This window comes from Falco cherrug, chromosome 16, assembly GCF_023634085.1.
Source record: "Falco cherrug isolate bFalChe1 chromosome 16, bFalChe1.pri, whole genome shotgun sequence".
NCBI lineage: Eukaryota > Metazoa > Chordata > Aves > Falconiformes > Falconidae > Falco > Falco cherrug.
Window position 1 is genome coordinate 2,912,377 of NC_073712.1, and position 15,630 is coordinate 2,928,006.

At 49.2% G+C, this 15,630-nt stretch overlaps 1 protein-coding gene across 1 annotated transcript in view; it reads right to left on the reverse strand.

The window, feature by feature from the left end:
- PKP1 (plakophilin 1) overlaps positions 1–15,630 on the reverse strand; it is a 42,132-nt gene that overhangs the window by 25,948 nt on the left and 554 nt on the right. The window contains exon 2 of the mRNA XM_005447226.2: positions 8,849–8,949. Within this exon, the coding sequence (XP_005447283.1) occupies positions 8,849–8,949 (101 nt within the window). The remainder of the gene's footprint in view (positions 1–8,848; positions 8,950–15,630) is intronic.

Here is a 15,630-nt window from a genome sequence, read left to right on the forward strand (position 1 = left end):
GCTTGCCTGCTGTCAGGTCAAAATATCTTCACCGCTTCACCAAAAGTCTTCCAGATTTGCCCCAAGTACACCAGGACTGAATCCAATATTCTATTGCAATGTTAACACTTCTGGACATTCAATGCTGGCACCTGGAAGCCTACAGGGCTGTATCCAAGTGACAGACAAGTCACCAAGGTATAAACTCCGGAAAGAAAAAGAAATAAAGCTATTTTCGTGTTGTTTACCCCATGTAGTGATTTTTCCCACTGCATCCCCCTGAGCATGCTGGCAAGCAGATCTCTAAGACATGCAGCAGACCAGCATAAAAAGAACTAAAGAATAAAACTGCCTGCCTCCTCCCCCTGTGGCTTATCTCAGGAAAGCTCATCTATGATCTCTTGTTGGGCCAAGGTTTCTTTTCTCACATAACTTTAAGCAGCACTACTTTGGATGCCTCTTTCTGCAAAAGCCACCCAAGGATCCCTTGGGCTGGGAAAGAAAAGTCAACACCAGCATCTTATTTCCATAGAGGCTCAAGGCACAAGGTGTGAAATGCCTGTGCCTCGTACAATAGTTCATGTCACTGAAAAAAAAATCCGTATTTCCTAACCTAGAAACACCCCATGTGCCAGAGAAATTGTACCCTCTGCAGGCTCACCCTGAGTCCCGCTGCCCTGCCCCAACTGTGTCCCAGCCCTGAGCACACACAGCATCATTCCTGTCTCCAACGCTCTGCAGAACTGTCATTATGGTAATTAATTAAGCCAAATATTTCCATTAACAAACTGATCTTCAAGAATGCAGCGAATCCTCTCTGCTGTGTCCCAGAGAGTTGCACAGGTAACGGCTGAAAACTTTTTAAAAGGGGCTGCCTAGCAGGCATGCCGTCTGGATGAGAAGGAACCCTTTAGTCCAGCTACGCCAATACCCAGCTTGCTCTGTCATCTGAGCGCCAGTCTAAAGTAGTTTTCATACTTTCATTCTGCAGGTTTGCATCTAAACAGGTGAATTGCTGGAAGGGAAGAAAAGGGGAGCAAATTCTCTTTGCATTTACTCCAGAGGACACACAAAAAACCTGTTCGTACTGCAGCGCAGCAGGTAACAGGTTTGGTGCACACTGCAGGGCTCCAGGGATGTGGAAGAATTGGCATGTGATAAGAAGAGCAAGGATGAGGCACACGGGTAGGGGCCATGAGTCTCAGGGGCTCCCCTTGCTGCGGGGCAAGCCCACTGAAATTTCCAGGATGGCCACATGTGGAGGTTCTCCCCATCCCAGTTTTGCTTTGGATGCAGCACGCACGCAGCAACGGCAAAGTGACCTTTCCTGAAGCCGTGATCTACCCTGCTGCGGATGAGTATGTCCTTCTAAGGGTGATATCATCCACATTTTTCCTTTATTTTCCTGGGTTCAGAAACCCTTGGGACAGTGAGGGCCAGGCTGGGGATGCAGCAGGAAGGTGTAGGGTGGACTTTGCTGCCCAGTGGAGCAGGGAACTGACTCCCAGGGCTTGCCACTGGCAGCAGCTGGCTGGAGGACAGAGCAGCAGCTTGTTAGATGTGAGCCCTGTTGTTTTTCTTTATGAGTCAGTACAAGCCGGGATTATTTTGTAGGGCTGTCAGAAGCTTGGCAGAGCTGTGGAGCCCCGAGGCATTTGCTGAAACCAATTCAGCTAACCATGGACGAGCTAACTTGTTATTTATCTAAAGCTATTGTTTGCTCTCTAGCATGCTCACATGGGCTCTCCACCAGCAGAGCAGGGGAGGGGTGAGTGTGTCTGTGTTTATAGATACAGAATTATCAATTCTCTATTTCCTGCTGTGTTTTATAGTGGCATATAGCATAGTCCTCTTTCTTGCCAGCCCTGAGATGGGTGAAGTAAAGCGACCGCCTGTTTGCAAAGACACCTTTCTGCAACACAGGGAGCCCTGAGCGGCAAGTCAGTGCAGGTCCTGGCAGGGCGGGGAAGCCTTCTGCAAACTCATGGGAAAATAGTTCCCGTGTGATGTGAAGCTCATTACCGAAGTCAGTGCATGACTTTTATTGCTGATTCTACCAGATGCTTGGCTGAGCCCATTTTAATCTCTTTCAAGTGGCACGGACCTAACTGGTATCTTAGGATTCCTCTTTGCAGCAGGAGCCTGATCCAAAGCCTCCAGATCGATGAGGAGTCTCCTGCCAGCGGATTTCAGACCTGCTTGCCAAATAGTCTCTATGAATCCTTTGCACATATGTAGCTGGCCTGATCACTCCTTGATGTCGGGAAAGTGCCATGTCTGCGCCTTAAAAGCAGCTTGGTCAGACTAAAACCCACATCCCCACTGCAGACGTTCATCAAGCTAAGTCAGAGACCTTTGCTTCCAATGCTGGAGCAAACGTGGCCAAGGGAATGGGGTTCCCCACATTGTTATCTCTTTGCTGGATGCAGCGATCAGACAGATAGGATGCACAGCAAGGTAGAAGAGAAGCACTCTGCTGTCTGGAGAAGAGATGACAGCTCTGAAGGTGAAGATGATGCTATTACACAGTCTGTGGTTTAAAGAGCCACCTGACAACAATCTTGTAGCTTTTGCTGATGCCATTAGGTGCATAGATGAGCTCTCCCTATGCAGAATAGCATTAGTGAAAGGAAATAATCAATCTCTCACCTTCAAGCCTCATGAACCGCCCAGATTTCCTAACACCCTGAATTGCGTGTGCCCACTGCTTGTAAGTGTTCGCATGGGGGAGGTGGGCCGGGTCCACACCTTCAGGAGTGCACAGAAATGCTGGAAAAGACAAGGAAGTCCCTCAAAGCAGGGTGGAGACATAAACAGTGATTCCCTCTGTGCTGCAAGATCTGGAAAACACTTCAGAAGACCACAGGCTGTCCCCAAGACTTCTCCCCACGGCACCTGAGGAGTCAGGGCAGGGTGGCCAGTCCATCCTTTCAGCCAGCTGCTGGTAGTCCCCTGCACTCGTGGGATGCTGGAGGATGTTCACGTGCAGCCAGGCAATGCCACCATCCTGAATTTTAACTTGAACTTCTCCTCCCTACTGTGAAACGAGCGTGTGTGCTGAAGCCAAGCCTTGGGAGCCGTTCATTCATATTAAAACAAGGAGGGGAGGTGCGGGGAGGAAAGGCAGCGAAGATGAACCCTGATAGCGCGCAGGTGCTCTGTCAGGCCCAAGGAGTGAGCGCTTCCCTTCGCTGGCAGCAGCAGGGACCTGCCTTTAAAGTACTGAGCAGTTGTGGATCACCAGTTCCCAGCCTGCAGCGTGGGACCATTACAGGAACATCCAACTGCCACACAAGACAGGTACATAAATGTCTCTAACCTCTTATTTCAACTGGAATAAAACTGGTGCTAGAGGGAAAGTCAAAATGGCATTAACCCAACCACTAATCATGAGTCCTTCTCTGTCTTTTTCTTCCATAAATGCTTCTGTTTAAAAGGAAAAGTCTCTTTCCTCGTCCCACTTTCCAGAGAAGCAGAAGCACAGAGCAAGGCGCACCAGCCCCGGGACTCACACTCCGATCTCAGCGCTGCCTTTCCGTGGCGGAGGCCCTCCCAGATAACTGGGTGTTTCTGACTCCTGCATCTAAGGACGCCATCAGTTCATTACCTAGCTCTAATTTTTTCCCTTGCAATTTGTTTGTTTCTAGAGCAGCAGACAGACAGGAGTAAAGGACTCCGTATAAACATGTCAGGAGCAGGTTTCTCCCAGGCTGGAGGGCAAAGCACAGGCAATGCAACATGACAGCGTCCCACCCTGAGTGATGGGTGGGGAAAACTCTTGATGCTACTTGCGAAACGCTTTAGCTGCTCCCTACTACACACTCCGTTGCAGGGACAAAAAATTGCAAAACCAGCAAATATATTGTTTATCTATTTCTGAAATGCTCTTTCCCACCTCTCCTGGGTGCTGCCTTTCTGTATGCTTTTTCATCTGATTCTTTATGCAGCTGGGATTTAGGTCTTGATGGTTCAGTTTTTTCTGGCCAGGGAAGGTAATGTCCAACTTGCTACCCCAAAGCATATAACCTCTTGCAAAACTTCATGGGGGTGGGGGGTGGGGGACACACGGGACAGGACAGGACGGGGCGACTGGGGTCTGATTGAGCAGTGATGTGCAACAGCTATAAATCTTTGCTTTCTTTGATGCTACCCAAACTACTCTAAAATTGAGGTTCCTTTAAATTTGAATGTGTCATCACAGCAAATGACAAGTTTTGCCCTGAAACTCTTACGGAACAAAGCTGATAAGAGATTTTTGTCCACAGAGGCAAAGCCAGCCAGGGATAAGAGGAAGTCTTCCCATCTCATGGCAAACACCACTCATGCAGATAATGCATTTGAGGGAGAAGCTTTGCAGCACACCGAGAACACCTGTTTAAGAATCTCCATACAGCCTCTAGTGCAGAGGAATCACCAAAGTGCACTTTTCACTAGTGCCACAATGGACATGATTGCCACAGAAGCCAAGCTGGGGCGGGGGCAGTGCAGCCTAGAGCCCGAGACCCCAGCAGTGGTGCCTGCGGAAAGTGGTGGTGAGCACTGGTGGCCCAGTAGCCAGTGGTCCCCAGCTGCCATGTGCCAGGATCCAACCCAGTTAACCGCTTTAAATGGAGCAGCATCAGGCATGCCAAATATCCCTCGGTCTGGGAGCAGGGCTGCTCTCAGAAAGGTTCCTCACGAGAAGCCCCAGGCTGAGGTCAGCCCTGCGGGGACGATGGCCTGCTCACCCTGCTGGGGGAAGAGCCCCCAACACCTAGGAGGTGCCTCCTACCCTACCCAGCACAGCAGGGGCTGGGTGCCCGTCTGTTTCCTTCTTGTGGAGATAACAGCATGGGGAGGTTGGGTGCACCTTGTCCTGATACTGCATCATCTGGACAGTGTCAAAACAGACATGGGACCTGGGACCCCCCAGCCTCTCTTCCAGGGATGGAGCTGCCAACCCAGCAGACCCAGGCAAGGGCAGCATTGCTGTGGGGGGAATTAAGCCTCAGAGGGTATTTGCTGATGGCAAGCATCCTGGTTCCACGTGCTGCCTTCCCTTGGTGCCTTGGGCTTGGCTGTGCATCTCCAAAGCTGTGTCCATAGTCAGGATGACCAGCACACTCACTGTAACCCATGGGCCACTGGACCGTGGCAGTGGCTTCGAGCCCAGTGCTAAAGAAATCCCATTTTTGGGGTGGCATTGCGATGTCAGAGTCAAGGGCACAGCTCATGCTGAGACTTCTCCTGCCATGACTGCACTGCTCTAGGTGCCCAGTTTAGCTTACTTTACCTCCCTCAGGTTTGTCTGTGTAAACTGTGGTCACCATTGCACCTTCTGTGGGACCTCAGGCACTACCTTATGTGAGGACAAAGCATAGCCAGCTCATTCGGTCGAATGGCTTTGGAAACTGGTGGCCACTCCTAACTCACATCACCAGTAGGGTGGCACTTGACTCTAAGGGTCTTCTGGGCTCCATCCAGCACCTGGAGTGAAAGATGACCTAAGACGGAGAGGTCTGCAGCCACTACTGCACCCCTTGCTGCATCCCACCGTGGTCACTGCGCAAATAGGACTGGGGGCTTCACCCCTGAAGCCAACACCTGGCACATGAGCCAAGGAAACCCTGCAGCCAAGCGCAGACCTGCTGCCCTGAGTGCCTCTTTCTGGAGTGGTACCTGATCTCAGTTACCTGCACTGATAATGAGTAGGTACTCATCGCATTGCTAATTACAGTGATGCTACGAACAAGGCAATCCACAAGAGGAATAAACAGAAAATAGTCTTTAATAATCGGTAAATCAAAGTTTTAGTCAGCAATGTTGACTGATCTGGAGAGAGATCTTCCTCCAGATCTATCCTTTCCTTGCTCAAGTATTTGAACACCAGTATCATAAGGTTGGGAAGGAAACTCAGAAGCAAAAAGCCTGAGATTTCCAAAAAGACACAAAACAAGATGAAAGGAGGAAGTCAGGAATCATAGTTTTGAAGAGCTGTGAGTGAGACAGATACCTCCAGTCACTGAGAGACACCATCTAAGGCAGTGCTTTATAATAAGGTGATCTAAGAGCAGTGTCTTAAGTTGCAGGTGCTGTGGAGCAGCAGCATAGGCATGGATTGCCTGTTACACCTTTTTAACTCCAGAAGAATTAAGAGTAAGTAAATTTCCTGAACACCATGCTGGGTCATTTCACCGAAACATCTGGATTTGCCTGTGCATCTCAAAGGACTTAGTGGTTCTCAGAAACACTCACAGCACCAGCTCCAGCTAGAAAGAAGTCCAGCAATTTTTTCTTCAAAAATAGATTTGATTTATCTTTGTTTTCACGTCTCAGAAGCCAGGAATTACAAATAGGAAATGTTTTTTAGAACGCCTGGAACCTGCACAGACTTCAAGCAGGTCCATAGACAAAAGTCAAAGTTAACCCAAGCTGGAGGCTGGTTGTGGATGTGTATAAACCTGTAACACTTTTCTGGAAGAAGCAAAATGGTGGAGGTTCCTAGCTGTGGCTGGGGAGTATGATGTCTGTTAAGCTTGTTAAGCAGATTTAGGCTTGAGGTTATAAGTTCCAATGGCACTTGGGACTCATCGCCCCTAACTGCAGTCATCTACCTGTTAGGTGACTGCTCCCATCCAACTGCCAGTGGAAGGAGATAGGCATCCAGAGGGGCTGATTCATCCTGACCTGACAGATCTCCAAGATAGAGGAGATGAATCACCTCCTCGTACTTCTCCCTTTGTTGGCTATGGGAGGAGTCTAGACGACTTGTTAAGACTAAATGGCTGATTTTCAGATAGACACAGTTAGGTAAGACAAATTTTACTGTGAATCCTTCACAAGTCCTGGTCCCTTTTTCTGAAGTAGCCCAGGTCCTGCAGACTTGTACCAACAATTTCTAGAATTGAAGGTTTGTAAGACACAAGTTTGGAGAAAGACCTTCCCTCACCAGTAAATGCAGAAGAGCCCCTCAGGGAAAAGCTATGGACTGCGTAAGTCTATGGTGAACTAGGAATGAGTGAACTGCTGTGTCCATGGTGCTCTAGGGTGTCTAGTGGAGACCCTGACCTTCGTAACCATCTTGTACGCTGTTCACCACACTGTTGGACTGAAGTCCCCAGCAGCCAGTGGTATTTCTAAGTACCAGGCTTCTGTCCAAGCTGTTGTAATGATCGGGAAGAAGATCAGGGATGAACAAAATTAAACAATAATCCTCACACCAGCAACACTAGCTTCAGCACCACCTTGGCAGCATGAACACAAGCTGGAGGGGCAGCTGCAGAGTTGGAGCTTAGCTTCCTCTCTCTCTAACAAAAAAAGACAAAACCCAAACAAACAGCTAGAAACTGCTGGGATGGCTGGAACAGAGCAGTTTTGCTTAGACAAAGCATAAAAAGCTCCACTCAGAAATCACAACAGACAAACAGCAACATATCATCAAAACAAAACTTCACAATCATTTGGCTTATGAACATCAGAGGCTCCAGCTCTGGCTCTGGAGGTCCCTCAGCTGCAATTTTCTGGTGGCCACAAAACCACTCTGGGATGCATCACTGCCTGCTTACCGTGCTTAGACCCTGCTGCAGAGCCCTAGTGACGGAGATGGGCCACTTGGCTGGACGGACCTCTGCTCTGACCCATCAGAGTCACCCCTTTGGTCTTAGAGCAGGCAGAAACACCACTGCCTGGGATTTAACCAGCTCAGCAAAGGACATTAAAACAAGTCAACAGACAGCCTGCAAATAAACATTTCAAAGACGTACCAGTACTCTCAGTCCTTCCTCCTGAACACGCAGTAGGTAGCAAGCCTAGCAAGTGACACTGCTGCCTTGAAGCAAGCACACTACATACACCAAGGCCATTAAGAAAGGCAACAGATATATCTTTCTGAAGCTGAGGAATTCTGGTGCTATGAACAGGCAAAGGATCTGTCAGCTACCAGAAAAAGCTTCAACCCTCTGTCTGTGTGCTTGAAACCAACATAAGCACCTTTCTTGGTTCAACCCTTTGATGGTTGAGAGGGAGCTGCTTTACAGTCCCAGAGTTGTTGAAAGGAGCCCTTTCTCTTTCCCGTATTTAAATCCCAGATCTGTGAATTGCTCCTTTCTACTTTATAGCTGATGAAAACCAAGGCAGAACAGAATACAGGTCTGAGGTGGAGGGGCATCATAAGCACAAATTGTCCCAGTAGACGATGGACTGGCCTGGAGTGATTCCCATGTACCAAGAGTCTGTCACCAAGGACAAGACCAGGACGTCTGTGGGATGTATAAACTTAGATTGCACAAAGACAAGTACTACCTCACCTGTGCTTTTGCTGGTAATCTGTAATATTTTGTTTGGAAATCACCATGAGAGAAGTGGACCTCCTCTTTTCCAAGCTCTGAGAAAATCTGAAAAGGTCTGCTCTAGCATTGAGATTGGGAATAGCAATACAGTTGTAAAGCAAATCCCCTGACCGTCACTGCTCAACCACATTAATGTTGTTCACAGAGGAGTTTTGGTACATGGAAACAAAAATGGAAACTGTTCCAGATGAGCAATGGATGTGCTCTGAACTTGAACTGAGTTGTAAGAGTCTGATCTCATGACTGATCCTTCAGACAGCTTGAAACCTCTTACGCCGTGTGGATATTTATCCACAAAACCAAACTAAATCTTGTTCCACACTAAAATCCCCAACGACATACAACATAGATATAGGGTCCTTGATCATCCTCTTCCATTGCATTGAATTACATTCTAAGATAGCCACAGCCATGTGCAATCCCTCTCTGGCAAGTTTCTGAAGTGCTGTGATCTTCCTACATGACTGCTTCTGCTAGAGGGTGCTTGCTGTACAGGTCACCTCAAGAGTATGCCACAGTCCCCAGATAAAAGAGTATCTTACCGGGTAGCCCCAGCTGCTGTTTCCTGTCTGGGTTTTGGCATAATAGCTGCCCCGGGATGTCCCGTAGCCGTAACCATCAGCTAAACCATCGTACATGGAACCTGTAAATGGAAAAAGCACAGTCAGCAGGGGGAAGCGGTCCCACAGGCACCCCTTCAGAGCACAGTGCTCTTTTTTCCAGTGAGTTTAGTTACTGAGGAATAACAGAGTTAGAAACCTTACCAGGGACACAGGAAAGACAGGCAGTAGGTTGAGCCCTTGCCATTGCAGGCAGCTCATAGATGTTCATTCCAGAAGAGCTCTTGGAAACTCCAGCCCTCAGACCACAAGCAACTGCCTAAGGTTTTCAGCAAAGACTAAACACCACAAAACGTGTGACAAGGGCAGATGGGGTCAGAAACTGGGCCAATGCCTTAGGTCTTTGCTGCATGAGAAGGTCTGGATGCTATTTTGTGCTACACATCCTGGAAGGTCTGACCCTGGAACATGCTTCCTCTACTCTGACTTGGAGATAAATAAAATTTGCCACTTGTCTGAAAGCAAAAGCCACCTGCAACCCTTTCGCCAGCCTGGCTTTCCTGGTCTGGCTGCTAACAATCACATCAACACAAGCAGCCCAAGCAAGGCTCACTAATTCAACCAACAAAACATGATGGATAAATATTTAACACCTGGGGATCTGAAATAGTTAAACACTAAAACACCTGATTGCACTGCCTTAAATTTCAGTCTTCCGTCTCTAAAAGATCACTTTGTGTCTTTGTACTTTCTTTTCCTGGGAATGTATTAAGCTCCATCATTGTTTTGGGGGCACTGGGGAGATCTGTGAGATGAGATCTCAGATACATTTTGTAAAGATGCAGGTGTCTTGGATCAAGAGGAATACACCAGCCATTTCTACTGTTTCTCAGTGCTTTATTCAGAGTGCCTGGATTTGCCTGTCCCAGCCCTACTAAAAGCTGTGTCTCCTCAGTAGCCTTTGGCAGTGTAATCTCTGGATCCATCCTAACAGTATTTTACTCAATGCTACATTCATCACTACAAGAAAAATGAAGCGAGTCATTCCCTTTCCACACTGGAATTCCCTTAACCCCCTTGAGATGGTCCAAAAAGAGTTCAAGTTCATTCACGTTACATTTTTCAAAGTGCTTAATAATTGTGGCATCCCAAGTCCCGTTATGAGGAAGTACAAACCCTATACTCCAATTAACTTCCAGGGGAAGCTCTGAATGTCTAACGAAGCACAAAATCAGGACTTACCTGTCTTAAGTTATGCACCTAAACTGGTGGGTAATGTCAGAAATATCCTAATCTCTCTGATTGTTTGATAAGACTCATCTCTTAGATAAACTGGATAAGCTCGACCACAAAAGCCCTGAAGCCACTCAGGTCTTCTACAGCCACTGATCCTTCAAATAAATCTAGCTTATTGCCTTGCCTAAGGCGCCCAGAACCTGTTATGGTGATTTGGTTTGTGGCTAAAAATTCTTGCATTTTCTCAGGAAGATGATTCCTGTAGATGTGGTATAAATAATGAGATTTGCTTTCTATTGTCAACAAGAGAGGAGCAGGACTGGACAGATGGCAGCATCTGAAGAACATCACTGAATGCAGAATAAGCAACAGTAGAGTAATTTCACAGACATACACTTGCGCAGGAAACCACAGGACCTCGTCTGCCAGTCTAGAGACTTAGTGGGCACTGCTCCCTATTGATATTGCTCCAGCCCTGACTGCTTCATATACACGAAGTTGCACAGAAATTGTTGATAAGGCAAGGAAACGGCCATTGACGTGCAACGGGAGGCACAACTCAGGTGTGCCTTTCACCTTGTGCTTCCCTGCTCCACCCTGGGCTTTCCCAGGAACTCCAGATCAGGGCATTAGTGTTTGGCTTCAGCAGAAGCCAGGCAGGGCTCGAAATGGTAAGTCTGGGCCAGTGATTTGCCAGGGGACAGAGCTAGCCAGGAACCACAGCTCTGAGTGCAAAGGTAAAACAACCCCATGATAACAGTTTCCTGGCAATTCCTTCTTACAGCCAACCTCTTGTTCTGTGCAAACATCACCTAACTGCAGGCAGGAGCACCTGGGAGCACTGCCCCATGCTGTGAATGAGCAGTTGGAAGAAAGGGCATGACTCACAGCTTCATCTGACCGGTCCTCCCTGGGGACCACACTTCTCCTTTCAGGATCCATTCTTGCCATGCACTGCGCTGAAGGCTTTGGGTTTGAGCAAGGAGACACCAAAAATAAGCCAGTTTAGGCACACCTCTGATTTTCTTGTATAAACTCACCATTACGTGGCCAAATTCAATAGACCATGCAGTTCATGCAAGTTTATGTTCTTCAGTTGTTTAAGAGTGGCCTTCACCTCTAAGAACTTGTATAGAAGAGCTTAAAAATACATAATTATATATAACCTCAAATGTTCAAGGCATTTTGAAGCCAACTTGCTGACTGGGGACTACTTCTGGCACCACACGACTGTGATTTTTTGCTTGGAGAGCTCAGTCTATAGTCCAGGAAGAACCTGGGAATTTTCTGATGGATGTGGCTAAAGGAAACATCATCTTTATTTAGTCCTGCAAGTTTAGACGGTTCTCTGCCTGGTTCATCTAAAGAGTCAGCCTGGAGGTGTATCGCCAGCCCTCAGGGGAAGGGAGGATGTTCCTCTTTTCAACCACCTCAAGGGTAAAGACCACATAAGCTGGTCACAGGTCCTGAGAACTTGGGATAAAACCAGACTATCTCCTGAAAAAAAACATTTTGGTAGGGGCTGAAAATGCTTTCTGGGGGAGATGCCTCCTTGGTACTTTTTTCTAGCTATGTCCATATGCCTGTGTCCCATTCGTTGTCATCCAAGCAGCTGTTTACGTCTCTTAAGTGCCCACTTGCGCTTAGACAAACACAGAGCCAATTAAACCCACTGTATTAGCAGCAGATAACAGATGGGATGGAGGCAGAAAAGACATGGCTGAGAATCCCTTGGATGAAGCACAGGCTTCCCAGCAGCTGTAGTTGTGGGCAGAAAATACCTCTAAGGGGCTGCTCAGGTGCTGGCTAGGCTGTCATAGGGACCCCTTTCCCCTGCCCCCAAACCGTCATTACCCCAGGGCATTTCCTTCAAAACTTGGTCGATCTAAAATCTCATTTCTCTTCAGTGGCACAGTTCCCAAGGGTGAAAACCAACTACAACAGGTAAGGATTGCAAGATCTTGCACTCAATCCCTGTGAGCCCCACTACGTGCCCACATGGCCCTCCTCCTCCTCCTCTCTGTAGCGGTTATGGATCACTGCAGAGCAAACTGCAACTTCTATCCAGCCCAGCGTGCCTGTGCTTGATGAGTTCACTGCTGTCTTCAAAGGCAGCTTCACACCCCTTGAAGCTAAGGGACTGATGGCAAGGAGAACGGCATTAAAAATGCCATTTTTCAAGCACGACGGTGAAAGGCTTCAGCCAGACGCATAAAGCTAACAGGGAGCACTGTGGAAATGGATGCATGTTAATAAATATTAATCTGTGGCAGGGAAAGGCAAGACAAGAACCAGTCACTGGTAGCACAGGCTAGACAAGTTAAATAATGAACTATGCACGGCTTTAAAACAATAAGGATGATTAAACATAGGAAAAACGTAGTAAAGAGAAGAGGGCCTGTGGGAGGCACAAAGCAAAGCCTGGCTGCTTCCAAGGGGAGAAGGGTCAGTGAAATCCCAGAAGCTGAGATCCTTGCTTCATTTCTGCTCTCTGTCCTGTGAGCTAAAGTATTTCGGTGTTTTTCTATACTAATAATCTAAGGTTTGTGGAAGAGTGGATGGCGTTCACTGAATCATCTCATGCTGTAGGAAGGTTAGAGAGGTCTTCGAAAGGCTTACTGTCCCCAAAATCTCTTCTTCCCTTCTCATCAGAGCAATGCCCCCCGTCAGAGCTAGGTCAGAGCGAGGCAAGATGGCTATCCGCCCAGCGCAGCAAACCTCCACATCACAGCTCAGCCGTGAGGCAGAAGGACACGGCACTCCACAGCTGGGTTTCCTCAGGTCTTTGCTCCCTGCTATACCCTGCCAGCCAGTGACAAGTCACTGGCAAACCTTTTCTTTAGCCAGAGGACTTTGCAGACGAGCCCCGTTGGCTCCAAGGAGCTGGTTCGGCTTGGCCTTTGCTCCTGCCGTGCCACGGAAATTCATTTTCCCTAGAAAACAACATTACTTGCAAATTCAGAGGGAGCCATCCAGTTAGCTGTTCCCATGGTGAAAAGGCAGGTGTGTCCTAGGCAGACCCCCAGAGCCAGAACCCCAGGAGGGGAGACTCTGCAGACCCCGAATGCTGTGGCTGCCCTTGGGAACATGCTGCTGGGCTGAGAAAAGCCCCCACTGCAGGTGGGGGGTTGCGCTGCCTGCACCAGGCTCCCGCTCACTACCCTATCCCAGTGCACTCCAGTTTGAGCCCCAGTGGCTCACCTTGCCCTGCTGTGGCTTGTGCACATGTTGGGTGACACCTTCAGAGAGCGGCCACAACTCCTTGATTCACTGGATCGCAAACAACCAATTAATTTTATGTATCAATCAACAAGCAAGACATGGAGGGAACATCTGCTGAACCCCTAAAGAAACTCCAGCTGGGATACAACACCACCATCCCTGCTACAGGCAAGAGGGGTCCATGTCCATGCTCTCCATCCTACGTACACAGGCACATGCATTCCTGAAGCTGGGAGAAGCTCTGCACCACGCTTCGGCTCCTGCTCAAGCCACAGATCCAAACACAGCAAGAAATGGCTGGACCCGGACCAAGAGCTAACCAGCCACGGGCAGGAGACTGTCGGGGTGCAGAGGGAGCAAAGCACCTCAATGTTATCAAGGGGCTTTGTGAATTCCCCAACCTGTGCTGCCTTTGAGGAACATCTCTGAGAAACCACGGAAGGAGGCAGGTAGCTGGTGTTGAAGGAGCATTTGAACAGGCAGACATCCACGCCTGACCGACCCACGTAGCCTGTCTGTAGGAAATATTAATGCTCTTCATTAGCTCTGCCCAGCTAACCTTTGGGCCAACAGCAGTAAAAGCAATACTTGAAAGCTTAGTCTGACCCTCTCAGGCTTCAACCCAGAAGAAAACCCCAGGAATAAATGGCAACTTCTTGCCCTTCTGGGATTCCATCCAGAAATGGCCTGAGAGAGCAGCTGCCGGAGTGAATCAGCCATCGGGACCTTCGTGCTGGCCAACCTCCCTGCAGTGGGAATGGGGTGGCCTCTGCCCCATGTTTGGAGGCAGCTCCTGGGAGCTGGTTGTGACTCAACTTCCCTGGGACACAGAAACCAGAGCTGCACATTTCCACGCAATTCCCATTCCCAGACATTTCCAAAAGTGTCTGGAGGAGGGGTTTAGCTTCAGCCTGTCGAGCAGAGACGGGCAGCTTGGGAATTTGTTGGGTTTTTTTAGTTTCCCAGAGGTTTCACCTGGGCTCCTCTCCAAGCAGAATAATCCCCCTCTGCCTCCCTTCCTTCCTGCCGATGGGCAGCAGTGGGAGACATCTCTCTGCCTGCTCCCCTCCGCTGGGAGAGGAGGCTGGCAGAGCCCCAGCCCCCATCCAGAGCCTCTCGTCTCATCCTGGTTTGTATTTTATTTTGTCAGCTCTGGCACCATAACACCTTAAGCAATGAGCCCTCCCGAGGTAGGATGAGATGTGCATCTTCCATTTTGGTGACAAAAGAAAGCTCTCCTTGCCCTGTCCCCCACTTGCCCCTTGGAGTCTATGTCCACAAACACACACAAAAAGAAAAAGCAGAGATTTGTTCCTGGTGGTGCTCATCATGGGTCACTGCACACACGCTGCCCACCATGGAGCTGCTCTATTCCCTCCATTGCAGTAACGCCACACATACAGCCAGGATGGCTTCTATGGGCGCACCACCTCCACCCTCACCCACAGCCTAGTGCCACCCATCTTTTCCTGGTAAACCAGCCCAAAACAAGTGTCTCGACCATGACACCTCACCAGCGCTGGATTCAGCCTCATGAACCAGCTTGGAAAAGCTGCTGGGCAAGCCACAGTCCCTGAAAGAGATGGCAGAGGCTGACGCAGCTCTCCCAGCCTTCCAGCAAATGCCCCTCTGCATGCTGCTTGCTGAGGACACAGCTGAACGGTCCAGTCCCACCCCCAGCACCCCTCTCTCCCCCAAAGTCTCGGGCTTATCCTCTTCCCAGGGAACCCAACCAGGCCACTGAGCTCACTGCAAGCTGCCGACAAAAGCACCTTTGAGAGCCAGGAGGTTTTGCACTGCAGCTGTCACAACCCTCTGGGTTTTCAGTTTCCAGCTGGGGAAAGCTGGGGTTCACCTCCAAATCAGCTTTCTCCAGATACAAGGATGGCAAAAAAACCCCACATTTGCCAAGCCTTGACCCAAAGAGGAAGGTATTCCAGTAGGAAACCTGGCTCCAGGACTCAGCTGACTGCTTGCTTTCTCTGGCACGGACTCAGCGCAGAGCATCCCCACCGAGCCAAGGCAAGGCAGCACGTAGGAAAGGACACCTCTCCTCCTAAGCCATCTCCTTCCTACAGCTCAGCTGGGGTGTCCCGGAGGCTCCCACACTTCTCAGCCTACAAATGGGAGACACGTTGGGAGCTTCAGAGGCAATTCTCGAGCTTGGGCCTGTGTCCCGCACGCGGGCAGAGCCTGCCCTCCGCCTGCCGCACACTGGGTGCCAGCTCCCCACGGAGCGGTGGGACAGCAGAGCTGTTGGCCTTGGCCATCCACAGGGACTGGTCTGGTGGAGGATTCCAACCATG